Source organism: Platichthys flesus, chromosome 6 (assembly GCF_949316205.1).
Source record: "Platichthys flesus chromosome 6, fPlaFle2.1, whole genome shotgun sequence".
Lineage (NCBI taxonomy): Eukaryota > Metazoa > Chordata > Actinopteri > Pleuronectiformes > Pleuronectidae > Platichthys > Platichthys flesus.
In genome coordinates, this window is record NC_084950.1 from 15,198,727 (window position 1) to 15,219,546 (window position 20,820).

Genomic DNA, 20,820 nt, shown 5'->3' on the forward strand with positions numbered 1-20,820 from the left:
ATGGATAGAGGGTGTTGTTAAAATAATAGCATGTTAATAGGTTTATTGGTTTTCAGAATTTACAGACGTACAGTATGTATCTAGTTTCGTTTTGTGGGTTCACATAATGCTGCTTCTCTTCATGTACTGAGCTGTGTCATTTAATGGAGGAGTGCTGATTGTTTTAATGCACTCCTCTGTGAAGGACAATATCATCACCACTGTAGCCTGTGAAAAAGGATGAAGCACCTAATGAATGATGTCACCCCCCCACACACACACACACACACACACACACACACACACCCTTTCTGTCCCTCACTCCCTTGATATCAGTTTCTGCACTTGATGTGTTGAATACTGTTAATAGATTTCTATCCTCATTAATTCAGTTTATTACCTCCACCAAGGAAGTTATTTGTAACAGATTTCCAATAACAGCTTTGGTGGGTTTTATTTATTTTTTTATTTATTTTTTACATTTTCACCAGTTTCTGAGATAATAATTAATTCATCGTGATGAAAAATAATCCAATGTGTTGAGGGGATTGATACCTATGAGTGTGTGAAATTTGGTTGAGCTTGATTGAATTGAAGGGGCCGACGGGCCCTGGTGGTACTGAGTGCCATTCGGTGTAATCATTGTACATATAAACCTTCATATAAATGAACACGTATGGAAAAAATAAAAGTTTTTTACGCCCCATTGTCCCTCTCGTCCTCAGGCATGCACACCAGCATCAGCGAGATCCTGAAGGAGAAGAGCCTGAAGCCGTCTCGCCGCAGCTTGCCCTGCCTGGCCCAGAGTCAGACTCATCCAATCAACCTCAACCACTTCCTGTCTGTGCCTCTGAGCCCGGAGCCCAAACCAGAAGTCGAGGCTCTGAGTCCGAGCATCAGCACTTCCTGCAGCATCCTCCCCCCGCAGACAGGTCAGTCCCCCGAGTGGAGCTAACAGACGTCTTCTGAAACCCATTAATGGATGTGGTGCTTCACTCCTGAGAGAGCCTCAACACTCATGTGTGTTGTTGTTTTTTAAGTGTAGTTTCATTGCAGGTATTTCTGCAGGGAACTGTACAAAGACAACAGAAAAAGTGTAACCTGGAGGTAAATGAATTATCAGAGGAGGATCATTTTTGGTCTAATGCCAGTGAGCAGGATTTCAACCACATATACTGTTAACGGTGTATAGACGATGGATAGACTTTTGATTTGTCCCCATAGGGAAATCGGTGTTGAAATAATCACAGACCACCTTCCACACGCCAACATAACAGAAACCATCAACAGACATAACCAACACAATTGTACCTTAAGTAACTCTAGATTAAATGGGGTATACACTTGATCCACACCAGCCGAACATCTGTGCATGTTTAAAAACTCCAGCACATGTGGAACATAAGGACATTTATCGGAGGTTTTTTTATAATCGAGGAAGGCAATAATGACGTCCAGATGAGCAGTTTGAATGAGGGAGTCTTTTTTTCCGGGCTTCAGTAGCATTACCGAACCGACAGAAGGTACAGAACGTCCAAACGCTGAAGCACAATAAAGAGGTGAGGTGCTTTGGAATGCACAAAGAAAGATATCTCAATCCATTCCATCAGCTGACAGCAGCAGATCTCCCCGCCAGGCCACATCAGCCAATGCCCTCCCATGTTTTCAATTGGCAGAGCTCATCTTGTGCACTCTTTTCAAGCTGCTTGAACCTTCCTGCCACTTCCCAACCCACCTCCACCCCATCACCTCTTTTTCACACTGAACACAGACATTACTGACCATATACCGACTGAATCAATGTGTTCTCATTGATGTATTCATCTGCAGTATTAATGTGATCGACTTGAAGCTCTTTCTTGTCGTCATCAATGGAGTTATTTTTTCCACTCTCTTTACACTGAACCGCATCATGCCTGCGGTGCAAACTATTCATGTTATTTTCTGTAACTATATATATTTTCTTTCTTCAGCTGTGTTTTTATGTTGTGCTCAATTAAAACAGTGTCGGTTGCTCCACTGATTTCTGTAACGTCAGTGACATGTCAGCCTTGTGCACAAAATTGATTGCCCAGATGAGTTTGTGCTGCAGGAGATTTACCGAACAGTGAAACAGTCTGGTGCCCTTCCAGCGGGAGCGAGATAGTGTGAGAAAAATGCTGTTGCAAGGAAAACAACACATCACTGTATGGACTGGTAAAATGAAAATGTCAGTTGAAGAGGAAAATCATTTAGTATTGTTCATTCAGAGGACATCGATAGTGAGGGGGCTTATTTGTGTCACGGCACAAGCAGCAGCACGTGCAGCACTTTTCAGCATGATGCGGTTTGTCCTGACCTCGAAATGCTCTGTGCTCGACCCTGTTGGTATTCGGGTGACGAGTGCAGCGAGATAAAGCTGGAGGTGAGATGCTGCTATTTGGTGAGAACCGACTTTTTTGTTGTGCCGAGAATCGACCTGTGTGGAACAGGTCTGTTTTCTGTTGGCCCGAGGAGAGAGAGAGAGAGAGAGAATTCGGGGAGAGTAGAGAGGTTGAGAGACAAGGACGCGATCCCTCACCAGCTTCCCACCTGTGAACACTGACATATGTTTATAACTGGGATCAAGGTGGATGTGACACATGTTGATGTTTTACTGTTATTGCACTAATTTATTGATTAGTATACCGAAGCTTACAACTGAGTCAGTTCCACAAATGAACATTCGGAAGGTTTGGCACCAAGGTTCAGACATCATAATGTCCCCAGGTATGATGACATTAGCATAAAGGGAACTGAGGAGCAAACATGTTCAACCCCCCTGGTGGAGCCTACGGCTGGATGCTGAGGTGGTGGAGGGGCTGTGCTCTGAACTGTTGCTCAACCTCACAATTAAATAGTAACCTATTGATTCTCCTTTCTTTTGGTCTTTTTGATCTTTCCATCCTGTCATTTCTTATTTTGTATTATTATTTAGTGTGGTCATTTCTTTATAGTTTATGTTAATGTGTGTGTTAATACAACATGATCCAGATCAAACTTTTCTTTGAGCCATTATTCAGCACGGTTAACCCTTTTATCTCCAAATCCATAAAATGTTGGTCTGTAGGATATTCAACATTATCCTTGATAAACTCAGCTGTTTGACTATGTTTTGTCCCATTGATCTGTTAAACTGCATCAATGTGTTGATCCCAAGCTGACGAACACGTTTCAAATAACTTTTATTCATCTCATTTCAATCCTGGCAGTCAGACTAGGGAAGATATCGACTCGAGCAACAACAAAAGAATGAATGAATGAATGCAGGTAGGGTAGGTAGGATTCCTCACCCACTGTGTCATTGATCGTGCTGTGTCTCTGTGCAGCAGAGGATGGCAAGGATCGTTATACAGAGGAGTCCGAGGTGACCACGTGTGAAACGAGAGCGGACCAGTCTTTTCTGCTACAGAAGCCCTCCATTCGTGCTAAGTTAGAGGCCCGTACGGATTCCCTAAAGGTACCACACTCCCAGTGATCCACAGTTAATACACAGTTTGAATCTTCATGGTGTGGGGACTGTTTTTATTTTACCGCAACAGCCCGAGAATCTTCATGCATCAGCCTTTCTGTGTCAAATTTTGGATCTTACATTCAGAGGTAAATCACTGTTGCCACAGGGAAAGAAAGCTGTTCATTCCTCTGGACTCTTTTTCCGAGATGGGAAAAAACGCATCGACTACATCCTGGTTTACAAGAAGTCCAGTCCGCAGGTGGAGAAAAGGTGCACGTTCGAGAAGAATTTACGTTCTGAGGGCCTGATGTTGGAGAAAGAGGTACGAATATGTGTTGATATTTTTCTTTCTCTCATCTATTTTGCTTTACATACTGTTTCTATTTTGTTTTGTAATTTCCAATGTGCTATGTGCCTTTGCTTGGGTCTATGCAAGTACTCCTGTGTCTTTACACAAACGTCAATAGTTTTCGATTTTAACCACCAGCATGCCAGGGACAGCAGATGACAACAAACCTGTTTGGCTAAATCTGGCAGATTTTAGAAACGTGTGTGACTAAAAATTGGCGCTCTCTCACCTTATCTCTGATTTCTCTGTATTTCTCTTTAACTCTAAAGCCGTCGCTGACGAACAACGACATCATGTTTGTGAAGGTCCACGCTCCCTGGGACTCACTTTGCAAATATGCAGAGCAGATGAACATCAGAATGCCTTTCAGGTAACTAGAGAATGACAGATTGAATCTAGGAAAGTGAAGGCCACTTTATTTCCGTGTCTCTCTAACTCATCTTTTCTTATGTTTTTAAGGAAAAAATGTTACTTCTCAGACCGGAAGAGCAAAGCATTGGGCAGGTGAGTAGATTTAAGATTCAAGGCCATATGATTATTTAACTCTGTTACCGTCTGGAGGCAGAAAGATGCTTCCGAGTTTTTTACCACATTCATTAACGGCACAGCTGCAAGGCTTCAGCTGACAAGTGAGCTGGTGATGCTGTTTTAAGAATGAAGCTCTGAGTCATCTTCATTGAATAACAAAGACAGAAAAAAGTGACAAACCATCATTGTGCATGGTTACCCTCCTACTTACTTTTAATGAGTCGAGAATTAATCAAGTCGGCAGCCTGTGTGTAAATAAACAGTATTTACAAAGTCTGGGGTCAGAATTTTAAATTGGAAAATCCACCCCTGTCTAGAGTGGGGATAAGTAAGAGTAATTAAACCTGTGGCAAAGGAAGGTTTCTGAAAAAGGCAGTACTTCCTTTTGCAAACATTTAAAAAAGTAATTTTAGATTTGTTAATAAAAGAAATATCTTTAATTCAACTTTACAACCTTTTCAAAACGCACAGCATCCACCTCAGACAGAGCTTTTCTATTAGATACTTGTAATTTCTCGGGGAAATAAATGGAGCTGCATCGGCTTATTTGCATACTATTTTTAGAGCGATGCAGTTGCGCTTTGATGCGTCGTCCAAGCTCTGCACAGGACTCCAGATTTCCATCTCTTCATCTCACTGGAAAGCAGAAAGAAACAGCCCAACAAGGAAATTAAAAGCAGCATCTATAGACTCAAATATTTCATGTTCTGCATATACATTCTAATTCTGTAAAGTTTGTAAACACTGTAATGGTTGAATGGCTCTAAAAAGCCTATTTTAACAAGTAAGATATAAACATGACTTCTTAAACATTTTGGATATTTTCCATGAGAAATATCTGTATTTTTCGTTTGCTTGTACTTTCTTATATGTTTGAATTTGGCATGGAAAAGGTGATGTCATGTATTTCCATGCACCAACACCTTTTGACAACAGTAATGATAAATGGGTTGTGTTAATATAGCACTTTTCCAGTCTTATCGACCACTTAATGCTCTTTACAGTACAAGTTGCATTCACAAATGCATTCATACAAAGCATTGTTTCTATTTCACCATTCATTCACTGTTGGCACATTACGCAGGGGCAATTTGAGATTTGGTATCATGCTCAATGGGATTGAATTCGGTTCCTCTAGTGAGCTCATCCACACAACCTTCTGGTTGGTCGACGACTAATGTCTACAAAGACATTCTGCATGTGAATGCATCGAATTTGTAGGCAATGGACAATATTTTCGGGCCAGAAGATTTCCTGTTTGACCAATCACAATTCTCCACGCATTTAGCCAGAATGTTCTCTGAACCTATAAAAAGTTCAAGTTAAAAGTTTTACTATTTGTGTTTTGTGTGGAGAAACATTTGACCACTGTGATAAAACAGACTAGTCGGACTGTAAACAGTGTGCAGTGGCTGATATCTGCTGTCGACACTGGCAGCTCAAGAATATTGAGCTGTGTTATTGAGCCCCCCAGAGGATAAATCGCTCTCACTGGTGGAAGGCCTTTTTGCCTCCTGAGCCTGTGTCAGAAAGAATTATAGGTGGTTTATCTGGTCCACTAACAATCCAGTCTGATAAAACCGCACCCTCACAGTCGAGAATAGCCCAATGAGTTTTTTTTTACGACTACAGAAAAACACACATTTGAGTTTGTGTTTGTTTTTTTTACAATGGCTGAAGTTTAAGTATAAGCTTCGAGTCAGCCCTTGCACAGCTCTGAGTATGCAACAATCAATGAAGTGTGATATTAGTGGGGTTGAGTTTTTGCAGGTCTTTTATCCATTAAATTGCAAACATGGTGTGACTGTTGTTGTTTCCATCCTCTGGCTGTGCTTTGAACAGAGCCTATTGAGCTATACAGAGCTTAGTCAGCCAGGATTAGTGCACCCTGACAGACTGACTGCAATAAATGTGCCTGTTTCAGTGATTTATGATACTTCACCGTAGATATAATAACGTGTTAATAAACGATTGCAAATACATCCTGCTTGAACAACACAAGATCTCAAAGATTAATATGTAATGTCATATTTGCATACGATGTAAACAGTATATATTCATAGTTTTGTTCGCAGGACACCTACACACCTTCACACAAAGCAGACAAAACAACACACAACAATCCTTCGCCCACATGTCCAACCGATAACAAAGCACCGCTTTTATATTTCGTATGAGAGTGACCTTAGTCATTGTGGAGAATAAGAACCATTCTGTTTTCCTCAGAGCTCCTGCCGCTCTTTCACCACATGCTGCTGTTTTCGAAATGAAATTCTACCCGAGTAGTTAATAGGCGTCATGCGTTTACTAATGGCCTGTCATTAAGTTGTGCCCCTGTGTAGGCAGAACAAATTGGCGGTGTGCAGGTGGTGATAGCTTGTTGGCTTGATATCGTTTACTTTCTGTCCAGAACCTGTCCTCATCAAAACAACATTCATAAAACCTATGATTTCCCCCTAAGAATTCCCATTTCTATTCGTTAAATCTACATCAGAGCTGCAGCCGCGCAAATTAGTCCAATACGTCTCGGGCAGATCTGCAGAAGCACCGAGCAGATACCCAGCCCATTGACTTTCAGACAGAGGAGCAGCGTAGCTCTTGGGATGTAGGTGACCGTCTGTCGCTTGCTCCAACACTGTGGTTCAGACTGAGGTATCTGAAGACGTATCAGTTTGCCAGCCGGCTGTTATTTCTTGCAGTGTTTGTATTGTCCACATGTTATGGATAAAAAAAATGTTATTGACGTTTAAGCATTAAGTTTAGTTTAGCGATCCCTCAAGGCCAAATTACGCTACATACTGTACCTTCAACTTTTCATGTAGAACCATCATCAGATTACATTCAGTTTAACCACCACCTTGGTTTATACCTTTAAAATGTGTTGTTGCACACCCCCAACATCCGCAGCTTTACTTTATGTTCAGTGCTAATTAGCAAATGTTTGCATGCTACTGCAAGGGGTGATGTTCACATGGTGCCTTCTAAGCATCAGTAATTTTGCATCATGAGCTTGTTAGCATGCTGATCAGTTAGCTCAAACTATGCTGTGCCATAACACAGCCCCACAGAGCTGCTAGCATGGCTTCTTTCTATTTATTTCTACTTTTACAAATTTGGAAATCATGGATCAGTCTTCATCTGGTCCTTAAATCGTTAAATGAAAGACTAGAATTATCCCTAGAGTGTGAGGACCTGCCTCTCCCAGGATCATGAGTCACAACGTGAAAATAAAAAGCGTGCGGATGTGTCTGTGTAAACATGTCTTCACTGAGGATGAGGTGGTGCGAGTTTGACATTGTTGCATTATGGGAAAAGGTTAAAGGAGCCACTGATCAAAGAAAACAATCTTCATGTTAATCCGAGCCGTTAATCCTGTTTCCCTGCGCGCCCGTGCAGCAGGTTCCATCGGAGATGTCGTCAGATAAAAAGCTGGCTTCCCAGAAATCCCATGAAGCTGGACAAAGAGGCCTTGCCTGACCTGGAGGAGACCGACTGCTACACAGCCCCGTTCAGCAGAGCACGCATGCACCAGTGAGTCGGACATGCTCGCCACCACGCTCATGATCAAAGTGTCATATAGAAACAGTGTCTGTTGTGTTGGTTTGATCCTCATCCTGCTCCGTGTCCCCAGCCTCTCTCTCATCTCGCACATTCATTCATGTCTCTGAACTCTTTATATAGAATCTGGAAACAAGGGGATGACATTACCTTCCGTGACGTGTTGTATGTTTGAAAGCTTTCAGCATGAACTCAGAGGCCAGAAGGAAAAGAACACGTTGATCATGAATTAAATATTAATACATAGCAGCTGATGTCCTTAAAAGCCTTTACGTTTCTCCTCCGTTCCCTCTTGAACTCTTCTTTCAAAGCTTCTTTTTGATGAAGAATGTCTCTAATCTCATTTGTTAGCGAACCATTTCCGTGCTTCCATTACTTGGTAAATAATGATGCGGGCGCGAACACAAACTCTACAGCAGATATTGAGTTTTAATGATCCCATCATCGCTGGCTCAGCTTTCATTAAGAGCCCTGACTGGAGGATAGTGATATATTGTTACTTGATGAACTGCTCAAATAATGTCCTATTATTATCTTCTCCAGCTTCACTATCAACAACAGAGGAACCTTCTTCTCCAATTCCACCAGAAGCCGAATCGTCCATCATGTCCTGCAGCGCACCAAGTACGAGGAGGAGAAATTAAAGATGGGTAGGGCTCCACACTTCTATAAGATTTCTATATTTCTATATAATATTGGTATTTAGTATTAGTCTTAGAAATAGGCCCATAATTAGCTAATTAAAACACACAGGTTTGTCTGTTTATAAGCAAAATTTAGCAAAAACCACTGGACAGATAACCAGGACACTTGGTGGAGGGATGCAGTATGGGTCAGGGAAGAACTTGTTTGATTCTGGTGCAGATTCAGAAGTTAACATTGTGAGACGGGGGGTTTTGTCAATTGTGAATAATTCATGGATTTTGATTTTTAAATAAAAAATCTGCCATGTTTAGGGGACTGATATTTATTTGATTTTAATTAACTTGGTGACAACCCAAATAAGAATCTTGATCCAGTGACTCTAAATATTTTTTTCATTTTTTCAGAACTGTAGGGGCTGAAAAACATGTTATGCGGAATTTACTAAATGTCATGTCAAGTGGTTCCACAAAATAAATGTATGTAAATTATGTGAGTGTAGTGTTAGTGTACATTTAAATGTTGATTGATTTAATAATTTTCAGTCTTTTAAACAGTATTTTAAACATATATGTTCAATAACACGTTGAAATCAATAAAATAAGCCGGAATGAAACATATAACATTTACAGGGGGTCGGAATCCATTTCTTTCTGGTACGCACTCGACTGAGTCATTCTGCTTCTGCCGTCATTTCTGTTGTATCTTACTACATGATAAAATGTTATTGTCTAAAACCACCATGGGCAACAGACCTTTAAGATTCTCGTCCTTGTTTGACTGGAGAGTGATGGTGGGGGGGATGCGATGCCTCCTTGTTTGCTGTTTTGCTGTGGGATGATTAAACTGTGGGCTGTTGTTATCGTCTAACTTGTGGCTGGTCCCTCCTCTCCTTCTGGCTGTTTGCTTTTCGGTATTGGCAGACACTACAATGTCCATCGACTCCCACCTCACAGTCCTGTCTGACTGCCAATGTGATTTGCTGATTAAAGTTTGGACTTGAAGCGCCGGAAATTGATTCCACATTAATATTTGAATACTGTTGACCACTTTCCAACAAATAAGGTCAGCTTTCCCACAAGAGCGAAAAATCCTCTGCAAATCCCTGCCCTGTTCCTGCTCCCGTTATCTACAGTTTCAGAAAGGGGATGACAATGTAGAAATGACAGTTCATTCATTGCTGCTTCATATCGACAGTAATTCAGTTACTTGATTCAGATGATATTTCACAACCTGCACCCACGATGGTGTGGATAAGAAGTGGTTACTTTTCATAAAAAAAATGACAAAGGTTGTTTCGAATTGCTTGCAGTGATGTGAAACTCTAACCTGGTTAGTGTTTTAAGCCTCTAATGTGCTTGTCTAATGCAGCTTGTCAGTTGCATAATGGAGTAAATTGTTATGACTGTGGAGGAGTGGATTTAAATGAACCTCTCACTCAACCCACCTCTCAGTGATGGCTGCTACTGAATTTTTAACGCGGTGTCCTTTTGCTATTCTATCTCTTATTTGTGCATCCTTTGACTTGACACGCTTCATTATTTATGCAGGTATCAACCGGTTATTGGGCAACAACACCTACGAGGCTGCGTTTCCTCCTCATGAGGTATGGCAGCTTTCTTTTTTTTTATCCACAGAGATATGCGTATTGACAAAACTGTACTTTTCCTCCTGTAATGTAGATTCTCTTTTAAACACTTTTGTCTCATCAGGGTGGTTACAAGAGCCGACATCCAATCAAGACACATGGAGCCCAGAACCAAAGGCATCTTCTGTACGAGCGCTGGGCCCGCTGGGGCATGTGGTATAAATACCAGCCTCTTGACCTCATCAGGTAATCAGCTCTCTGAGCAGACGACACCGCATGGCCAGCTGTGACAGGACATTTGCCTGAGCTCCAGTGTCCACTGCCCTCTCCTGTCTCTGCTCAGTGTCAGGATGTGGCGCTGATACGGAAAAAAACTAACCCTGTTGTTTATCTTGATGCAGACACTGCACGAGTATTAGGTTATCCCAGTGTCTTAAAGGCTGGAGGCTTGTTTGTGGTGGAGTTGTTTTAACAAGTTGAGATGAGCCTGCTTTAGTCTGATTTGGTTTTTCAAGAAGAAGATCAATACCACTCCAGAGTGAACTGGATATTGGAGGTGATGAATCTAGCTAAGAATAAAGACTGGAAGTGTGGCAATCAGCTCCACTTCATGAGTAGTTCTTACATTTCTGTTTTTGCTGCAAAACGTTTGATTTGCTTTGGAGAGAGCAATTCTGCCAGACTTCCAGTCTTCATACAGAGATAACTAATGTCCTTGTGACAGGTGGTCACATCCTCCATGCTAAATTTGCATTAGTGAAGCACATGAAGTCATGTCAATCTGTTATTATTATTTAAATATTGAGGTCATGTGTATGTGCATGTAATCATCATCATCTTCCTTTAGGGCTGTGGTAGCCTGTATGACGATGTATAACATGAGATAAGTAGGTCAAAGATATGGTCATAATGTATGCACCATGATATTTATCTAGTTTGTGGATAATGTTGCAAATCAACAAGCAGAACTTCTTAAAGCACATATTATATTTACATTAGTATTCATGAGGTACCTCGATTTTTCAGGTATTTAATAGATTAGAGAGAAGCTATACCCATCCCATACTCAAGTTAGTTTTTCGGGAAAATTCTTGCCATAGTAAAGGACAATATAATGACATAAAATGATTTACACAGATCATCCACAACAGAAAAGCCAACTTCTTTATTCCCCCAGTGTGGCAGGTTGCATTGATCTGCTGTAAGAGTCCCCTGTCATCAGGGAGGGCTGTTAATGGATGTGCTTAGTCTGAATTTTGTTTAGGCAGATGGTTAGTGTCAAAGTAGAATTCACATGAGTGCCAAAGGTTTCCCAGCAGAACATTGCCTGGAGCATCACACTACTGCCTCTGCAGGTTCGCCTCCTTCCCATAGTGCTGCCTGTAAAGGCTGAACGCACACATGGCTGTCCACGTGGAATAAATGATTTATCAGATCAAGCGGCCTTCTACCAAAGCCTCATGGTCCATTTCTGACGCTGAAGTTCTCAGTGTGGACACTGTGACTTCTCTGCAGCTACACAGCTCTGTGTGCTGCAAGCTGTGATCCTCTGTGTGTTCTTACAGCTTTCTATCAAAGTTCTCAGCAATGTGTGCTGCAGATCACATGGGTCAGCTTTTCCTCCACCCCTTGCATAATTGAGCCTTGGGTGCCCACGATCGTGTCACAGGTTCATCAGTTGCATACCAGGAATAACCTGCCAGTGTTTGAGCCTCAATCCATCACAAATGTCAGAGCTGCTCAGATCCTTATGTTTCTCCTGCTTCCAGCCCATCATCCTCAAAAACAGACTTTTCACTTGATGCACCATGAACAGGAGCCATTGTTAAAAGATAATCTATGTTGTTTTCTGCACCCTTCAGTGGTTTTAATGTTGTGGTTGATCAGGGTTTGTCATGATAAACGTTTTAATCCTTGAAAACCTGCTGCGTGTAATGTCTTATCGTTTGCTGTGATAGTTGTGTACACATTTAAAGATACTTAGAGAAACTTACTTTTTTTTATAGAAATGCACTTGCTTACTAATTGTGTGTTTCCTGATGCAGTTAATTGCTGAAGCGTTGTCTTGCCCAAGGGCACCTTACCAGTTGTGTTTTAGGAATTAGTAATTGATTCATTCTCAACCACTGCATTGTACTGTGTCCATTAGGCCACCGCGAGACCCTTCAAAGTTCTCTACCTACACCCACAACTGCAGTTCTAAAGAACATGCTCCACTTTAATTAACAGATCTTTGACCCCGTCTCTCCCTCAGACGTTACTTTGGTGAGAAGATCGGCCTCTACTTTGCGTGGTTGGGCTGGTACACCGGCATGTTGATCCCAGCCGCCCTGGTTGGCGTTTTTGTTTTCCTCTACGGTCTCTTCACCATGGACTCTAGTCAAGTCAGGTCGGTTCACACAACTCCGTCCATTTTTTTATTATAATTAAAAACTTGTTGAGTTTGGATTGTTGTTTGTATTTTCCTAAGGCTCTGTTCATTGTCTCCCCAGTAAAGAAATATGTGAAGGCAACACAACCATCATGTGTCCCATGTGTGAGGAGAACTGTGGCCCCTGGACGCTGAGTGACAGCTGCGTCTACGCAAAGGTCTGTGCACTCCTGATATTCATCACAGTATCTCAGCATGGTGGCATTCCTTAACCTCTTCTGGCTTGTTTGCAATTGAATTTTTAAAGAAATTTCCCCCCCAAGCGTTAACCAATTGCATATCTGTCAGTCATGAAAGTGATATCGATCTTCTCATCCAACTCTTCGAATGATAGCAGATAATCATGTTTCCATTAGCAAATATTCATTTTAAACCCCTATCCCTTGAAGTAGACTTGCAAAACTGCTGAAACTGAAAAGATATCATATTAATTCCAATTAAATCCGGTTGAATGAATCCATTTTAGGGAGCATTCCTTGTGTTTTCAGAGCAGCCCCTCATGCCCTTGTGTTTGTAGGTGACCCATCTGTTTGACAATGGCGGCACAGTGTTCTTCGCCATCTTCATGGCTATTTGGGGTAAGTGGAGGCTGCTTTTTGTCCTCAATCTTCCTAATTTTAAAGATCTCTTGTTGTATTACACCGGCTGTGCTCTGTGCTTTATACAATCCCTCCTGGAATTCAAATCTATTAATACTATTGTGTGTCAGTGCTCATGCTTCCACTCTCCACTCAACTCCTCCAAACACATTAAGCTTTTGCTCAGAGAATTCGATATATAAACAGTCGGCAGTTCACACACAGGAGACCTTCATTCTCTATTATATCTGTCAGCCAATAAGTCACGGTCAGGATTTCTCTGAGTGAAGCTCCGTGCTTACACGTCCAGAGCTGTCCTGATGTAATTAGTCGGATAACTAAACATCTCACCAGAGGGAGACAGTATCATTCAGAGTTTGGGGCTGTACCACTGCCCTATGATAGACGCATATTGCAGCTATAGGTATAATACCTTTGTGATGTAGAGTTTGAGCCTGAATGTGCAGCATCTGGCCCAGATCCATCACTCTGCCATGGTAAACGGTTAATAATCACCTGCACCCAGAGGGAACACTTTGCACATTGTGTTCTGTGTCTGGGGCTAAACGAAGGCCGAGCAGAGCCAGAGAGCCGGAGGAGGTCCGGGCAGCCTCACTGACTGAGGTCTGCAGCTCTCAATCCTGCATGAAAGCTTTGGGCAATGTGGACCAAAGAAGCAGTGCTGCACTACAGAGTGAGTGCACTCTAGGTCTTGTGTGTGTGTGTGTGTTTGTGTGTGTGTATCGCAGGCCAACTACGGTTTGGCGGTTACAGTAACTACACCAAATGTTTGGATGTGTGTGTGTTGTGTGGAAGACAGAGATGAAAAATTGTTTTGCCCAAGGGACCAGATGTAGGCATCTGAAAGGCTTTTCTTTTTTTTTGCTTTAAACAAAAGTGGGTCGAGCTATATTAAACTTCAACACAGCAGTAGAAGTTGTTCTGATTGAGGTTCCTCCAGTCCGTCCTGGGGATGTTTGAGGCCACAAATCCTTTCTGTGGCCCAAATTCGACCTAATCACTGGAATCGTTTTACTTCGCTTCAAACATATGAACAAAAAACACATGTTGGCCTGCAATGATTACTTTACGGATGGATATTTTGATCTTTGAATGCCAGAAAATAATGGGGGGGGGCAAAAGCCCAAAATGATCTCATGGAAATAATTGTTTAGTCTGAGCATCACTCAAAACTTCAAAATATTATATTTACAATTAAATATGATTTGAAAATGGAGTTAGTAGCTATGAAATGTGTTTTTCTGTCAATCGTGTGTGTGATGACACAGAATGAATGAGCAGTTTTGGCTGAAAAAAACCATTAGGAAGGTCATATCTGGTGTTATGTGCAGCGGATGTCACGATAGAGTTTGACAGAATGGAAACAGCTTCTGTGTTCTGCCCACAGAAGCTCTACTTTTGAAGTCTTTCAGTTTTGGGGTGTGAAACGTTGCACAAGTGAAGCCTAATTGCTGCGGCCACTTTTCTTTAACTTCACCTGACGCAGCAGCGTGTGAGCTGACAACTGTGATAAGTTTCTATAGCGGGCCGTATGTGTCGGTGCAGGATTGTTCAGTATATCAGGTCTGTGCCTCTGAATTGTCTCCAGGGGGAATTCCCCTCATGATTATCGATCATATTGTGTGTCGCATATCAAAGTTAACCAATGGTGTGATTGATTCCTGATTGGTTTCCCCCCCACCCCCACCCCCCACCCCCTTTACAGCCACGGTATTCCTGGAGTTCTGGAAAAGAAGGAGAGCAGAGCTGACTTATGACTGGGATCTCATTGATTGGGAAGAGGAAGAGGTGCGTCATCAATATCTTGGAATAGACTCCATATCATATGATGACCTCGCAGTTGTAGCCTGTATCCTTGCCTTGCATCGTCTAAATCTGAACGCCGCTTACATAATAATAAAGAGGAGAGTTACTGCTGCATCAGGCAGACAGTTCAATAGTTCACCATGGAATATGTGTTGTTAATCAGGAGGAGCTGCGGCCTCAGTTCGAAGCCAAGTACTCCAGGGTGGAGAGAGTCAACCCCATCTCTGGCAAGCCTGAGCCGTTCCAGCCGTTCTCAGACAAACTCAGCCGGCTGATGGTGTCTGTGTCCGGAATATTCTTCATGGTAAATCCTCTGATCCTTCCATAATCTGCCCTTTTTGGAACTGGGCTTAGAATGAGCTCACAGTTGTTTTGTGTGCCACGTTTTTGGAGCAGTATGGTGGTTCTAGCAGTGATGTAACATCTCCTCCTGCTGGACAAAGACTGCATTAGAGGAAGCACTGGATTAAGCCCTTCTGATCACCTCATTACTGTTGTTTACTGATCTATACACGACTTCATCTGAATAGTCAATTGTTGCTTAATCAATATATATATATATTTTTTACCCATTTCTTCATTACAATACAAGATTAGTCCTCTCAAGCCCAAACTAGAGTGTCCATGTTTTCTGAAGTTAAGTGCTTAATACGGTTTATAAACTCACTCATCATCCCTTCTTCTCTGCTCCCTTCAGATTTCCCTGGTTCTGACGGCCGTGTTTGCCGTGGTGGTTTTCCGCCTCATAGTGATGGAGAAGTTTGCCTCCTTCAACTGGAAGTTTGTGAAGAAGAACTGGCAGTTTGCCACCTCCGGCACCGGCGTCTGCATCAACTTCATGATCATCATGTCTCTCAACGTGGTGGGTGTCTGGACAAGCTTCATCTGGCACATGTTTACATATTCTGTCCAGCAAGTATTTTTTTTTAGGAACCATTTATTTAGAACTTTGTGCCAGGAAATTTCACATCCACAGCCAGAAAATCTTTTTTCCTGAGATTCCTGTTCGCTTCTCTTTCTCTCGATCCCTTGACGTGCTTCTCAAACCTTTGCCTGTTGCTCACGCGTGCTATCGTCTTGTCAGGTGTATGAAAAGGTGGCCTATCTGCTGACTAATTTAGGTGAGCTATGTGCACACGCTGCCTGCATTTGTGCCTTCATTATCTCTCACTTCCCAGATGGTGGGCCGCCATTTATTTTGTCACAACCCCTATTTTCCCCTCTTCAGAGCATCCGCGGACCGAGTCGGAGTGGGAGAACAGCTTCGCTCTGAAGATGTTCCTCTTCCAGTTTGTAAATCTGAACAGCTCCACGTTTTACATCGCCTTCTTTCTTGGAAGGTAGGCCCGGCCTCCATGACCCTACAGTTCCTGTTTACAGTGAATTTAATGAGCGATAGAAAGATGTTGTGCTTCAAACTCCCATGTCATGACATCTGCCAAGACTCCCTCCCTTTCCCTCCTCACTCTATACTTATTTTTGGAAATTTACAAAACACTGCCTGGTCCTGAGATGTGAATAAGCTGTGGTTTATCGGACACAGCTCCGGGTGTCTTGTTTTTGTTCTTTCTGTTGTGAGTTTTCTCTGATTGCATTTTGCACCTAATGTGGCCGATCTCAATCTGTTCAGGTTTGCTGGCAGGCCCGGAAAATACAATAAACTCTTTAATCGATGGAGACTGGAGGAGGTGAGTGCAATTAGGCATCGGCCTAGGGGGCTGATATTTTCTCAGCAGTCATCGGGCAGATTTATTGCCTCTGTTTCAAGGATATTTTTAGAAAATGTCCAATGATCCGTATGAATATTACTGTGTGAACCCACATAATTAATGGGATTTTCAGCTCAAATGATTTGAAACCTTGGGATGAAGTGTGTCTCAGGCTTCACTTGTGGCCTTATATTATCAGGCATGAAAATTCTATTTATTTAAATGTATTTGTCTCAGTGTCACCCGAGCGGCTGTTTGATTGATCTGTGCCTGCAAATGGGAGTCATCATGTTCTTCAAACAAATCTGGAACAACTTCATGGAGCTCGGTTATCCGTAAGTGATATGTTATTACAATCATGTACTTCTGTCTCTAAGACTCATTTAAGATGCCGTATTTAATTCCCAGTGCTGAGGCTTGATTATGAGTGATAAGCATTTTACACACCATTTGTATTTCCTGCATAGTTTTTGTCCGTTTTGCTAATTAGCATAGGAAAGGGTTTTATCTCCTTCCGAAACTAATCAAATCATCTTGTAGGGAAAAAGCTTCCTACAGCGCTCAGTGCATTGTCAGAAATAATTGCTTTGAGTTCACAGTTAGCTACTTGCTACATTCTCAGCTTGCTGCAGAACTGGTGGTCTCGCAGGAAGCTAAAGAAAGGAGGTGGAGGAGGGCAGAATGTAGACAATAAAGCCCAGCTCCCCCAGTGGGAAAAAGACTGGAATCTGCAGCCGATGAACACCCATGGACTGGTGGATGAATACCTTGAAATGGGTAAAGCATCACTTATCGTTCCAAGTGTTCTTTTTGACTTTGTAAATTGCAGCCATTATTCAATCAGTTACATCGTTGTTGCCAGGCATGAGGCAGACATCCTGTGAGGTTTCATCCAAGCTCTTGTTTCCTCTGCAGTTCTCCAGTTTGGCTTCACCACCATCTTTGTAGCAGCATTCCCGCTGGCTCCTCTCCTGGCTCTGCTCAACAACATCATCGAGATCCGTCTTGACGCCTACAAGTTTGTCACTCAGTGGAGGAGACCCATGCCGGCCCGAGCCACCGACATCGGTCGGTGTTATCCCTGACTGCCCTCACACACTCACCTCCTCACTGTCTCTCACGCAGACCCAGCAGTGTTATATTTAGCTTCTGAGATTAGCTTTTTTTTTCAAGCAGGAAACCACTGTAGGAACCAAAACTGTTCCACCCTATTGAGATGGATATGTTTCCATATCCTGTGTCTGCACTGCCATATGCTGCACACCCCCTCTCCCCCCCGAACCCACCCTCCCCATATGATTACAAACACCCCCCTCCAGCAGCCGTGTAACAAATGCTTTGGTGTGGCATGTCGCCCTGTAATTAAAGGATCCCTGACATATTTAGGAATTCCTCAGCTGACGTGAAAGCATTATGTGTCAGTCACAGGCTCAGAGAGCAAAGCTTCTTTTGTAGCATTAAACTGACATTTACAGGGTAGAAAAGGCGAACAGAAGATTTTCCTCCACCCACAGTCGCCTGAATAGACTTTATTTTGAGTCAGGGTCTTTTGGTTATATAACTGTATAAATGTTAATACATACGTTTAAAGTAAAACGGTAATATCATTGAAATAGAAAAAGATTTCACCATTAAATGGCTTATTAACATCTTGATCACTGTAGAGTATGTGTTTCTTCATGCTGGAAACAATATTGTTAAAGGTTTATTCCCCTCTGTCTTGGCTGCCAGGTATATGGCATGGGATCCTCGAAGGAATCGGCGTGCTGGCGGTCATCACCAACGCCTTTGTCATCGCCATCACCTCAGACTACATCCCCCGCTTTGTGTACGCCTTCAAATACGGCCCGTGTGTGGACAAGGGGCATCACCACGAGGATGAGTGAGCATTTAGAACCCATGCGTAAGCAGCAAATCCATCCGGCCGAGCGGCTTCCTGTTATGTTCTGACGGCTTCCCCCTTTCGCTCTCAGGTGTCTGCGAGGCTACATGAACAGCAGCTTGTCTGTGTTCGACATGGGCGAGTTCAAAAACAGCAGCCAGTCCAGGTACTGCAGGTACCGGGACTACAGAGCGCCGCCCTGGAGCCCGGTTCCATACGAGTTCACCCTGCAGTTCTGGCACGTCTTGGCTGCCAGGCTGGCCTTCATCATCGTCTTTGAGGTCTGTCTGCGCTCTTCTTTTCTTTCCTTTTTTTGTTTATTTCCCAGCAATGCAAGCAGTTAAAGTTAATCTCCTCGAGTCTGTGTAACTGCAGAACGTCTCGTAGAGTTTTTATTGTTATTAATTTATGTTGCTTTCAGTGTTGAACCAAAGCCCCACAATCCCAATTTAGGTGATATTTGCTGCTGCAGTAGTCTGAGGAATTTAACTCCAAACCCACAGAATAAAACCTTAATTACATTGTGGCTCACATAATAACATCATCGTGTTTCTTCTCGTCTTGAAAAGTTAGCACCAGGGCTCCCCCGACAATTTAGCCCTTTACATTCATTTCTGCAGAAGAAAAACTTATATTGTGATACAGGGCGTCGGAAATTATTTATCTCGGCCCACACAGTGTTTACCTCAGCGTGGTCATTGAATTATCAACAAATACTCGCAACTGAAGTAAAGTGTGTTCTGTGGAAGGTAACTGGTAAATGATTGATGCTTCCCTCAGCACCTGGTGTTTGGGATCAAGTCCTTCATAGCGTACCTCATTCCGGACATGCCGAAGGGTCTGTGTGATCGCATGAGGAGGGAGAAGTACCTGATGCAAGAGATGATGTACGAAGCGGAGCTGGAGCACCTGCAGAAGGAGCGGAAGAAGAATGGACGGCGGTATCACCACGAGTGGCCTTAGCTTTACCCCCCCCCCCCCACGTCTCCACTACAAGCCTCACAACACACAGGCACATCCCCCCCCTCCCCCCTGCCTGCTTCTTTATGTATTTCAGCTTTGAGAGAGTCCAGCTTCACTCGGCTGATTCTTTTACACCAAAGACACCTTCTTCAGTGACCAGATCCCTCGCTCTACCCCCCCCCCCCCCCCCCCCCCCCCCCCAGGCCCGCTTGGCTTCAGCTCAAGCTCCGACCCGGAACCCTCTCTCACCATCTGTTGCTCGGCCGGCGTTGGCTCTTTTTTTCTCAGTTTTCTGCCCCGCCCCTGATCCCTCACCCCCTCGGGTCTTTGCTGTGTCATGGCTTCACGTGGGGAAAAAACCCTGCAATGGCAACGTCTACTATGCAGATCAAGGGCTGCAGATCGGCACTGTTCGCTCTTGGCATCCGTCCCGCACTCTCCTCCGTGTGGCAGCTAGCACTTCGCTTTGGCTCTGCAGTCCGACGCAGCCCCGCAGCTTGGCCGTGTATTTCTACCACCAGTGGCGTTATGTGACAGAGCTGCTGTGGCACTTTAATGTTGCAAAAGTGATGCTGGTATTTTGTGGCTACCAAATAAAATGGACAGTTCTTGCAAAGTGACTGTAAATTGCCCTTGAAGCATGCTGATTCAAATTTGCTACCATTTCATAGACTACAAAAAAAAGCTTAAAACTGAAAGACAGCAGCACTCATCGTTGAGGGTGTGAACATCCATTCAGTACATCCGACAAAGAATTCTCTATGGAATCGTATAAAGTGCATGATAAACTTGTTTCGTACCTTTCTGACGGATAACGCCCCTGTCTTGATGCCTGGTTCACACGTGTCTGTACTCGGTGTGTGCTGTCTGTTGATGTCCGTGCAACTGCTGAGCGTGACTGTCTTGAGTTGAGAAATCTGTTAACTTTGTGCAATTTGATTGTGCCTACCGTTGTGTGCACCACAATTGTGTCACCAACATCACGTGTGCCTGTTTGTGCTGCACGTGCTTTTTTTTTTCTTCAAGTGCAAGGAAATCTTCTCTCTCTTCGTTTTCGTCGTCCGATCTGCTGTAACCTCTCTGAACCCTCCCGCCAGGATTTGTTTTTTGGACCTGAGTCCCACCGCAGTACCTGCTCGGGTCACAGCTAATGGCTCTGAAACACACGGGCCGTGTACATTGTAACGCGACTCCCAGCGTGAAGCAATGTATACACTCGCATGCAGGAGCTACAAATCTGCTCTTCCGTTCTGCGCCCGCAGCCTGTTTTTCATTTGCTGTTGGAAACGCTGAAGCGTGGTTGAAACTTGGATC

At 43.2% G+C, this 20,820-nt stretch overlaps 1 protein-coding gene across 1 annotated transcript; it reads left to right on the forward strand.

Moving 5' to 3' along the window:
* The first annotated feature begins 706 nt into the window (after positions 1-706).
* Positions 707-19,506, forward strand: ano3 (anoctamin 3). The gene is made up of 24 exons (XM_062389809.1): positions 707-911; positions 3,327-3,457; positions 3,618-3,773; positions 4,070-4,170; positions 4,260-4,304; positions 7,725-7,859; positions 8,430-8,536; positions 10,079-10,134; positions 10,241-10,362; positions 12,371-12,505; positions 12,609-12,705; positions 13,065-13,125; positions 14,852-14,934; positions 15,116-15,256; positions 15,650-15,814; positions 16,037-16,073; positions 16,181-16,292; positions 16,583-16,640; positions 16,899-16,996; positions 17,284-17,438; positions 17,577-17,729; positions 18,393-18,543; positions 18,635-18,824; positions 19,324-19,506. Exons 1-24 carry the CDS (start codon positions 707-709, stop codon positions 19,504-19,506), a joined length of 2,877 nt encoding a protein of 958 aa, XP_062245793.1.
* The last annotated feature ends 1,314 nt before the right edge of the window (positions 19,507-20,820 follow it).

Coding starts and splice junctions, on each gene's coding strand:
- ano3 (XM_062389809.1), top strand. CDS start 707: ATGCACACCAGCATCAGCGAGATCCTGAAGGAGAAGAGCCTGAAGCCG. Junction 4,171..4,259: donor AACATCAGAATGCCTTTCAG/GTAACTAGAGAA, acceptor TATGTTTTTAAG/GAAAAAATGTTACTTCTCAG. Junction 18,544..18,634: donor GGGCATCACCACGAGGATGA/GTGAGCATTTAG, acceptor TTTCGCTCTCAG/GTGTCTGCGAGGCTACATGA.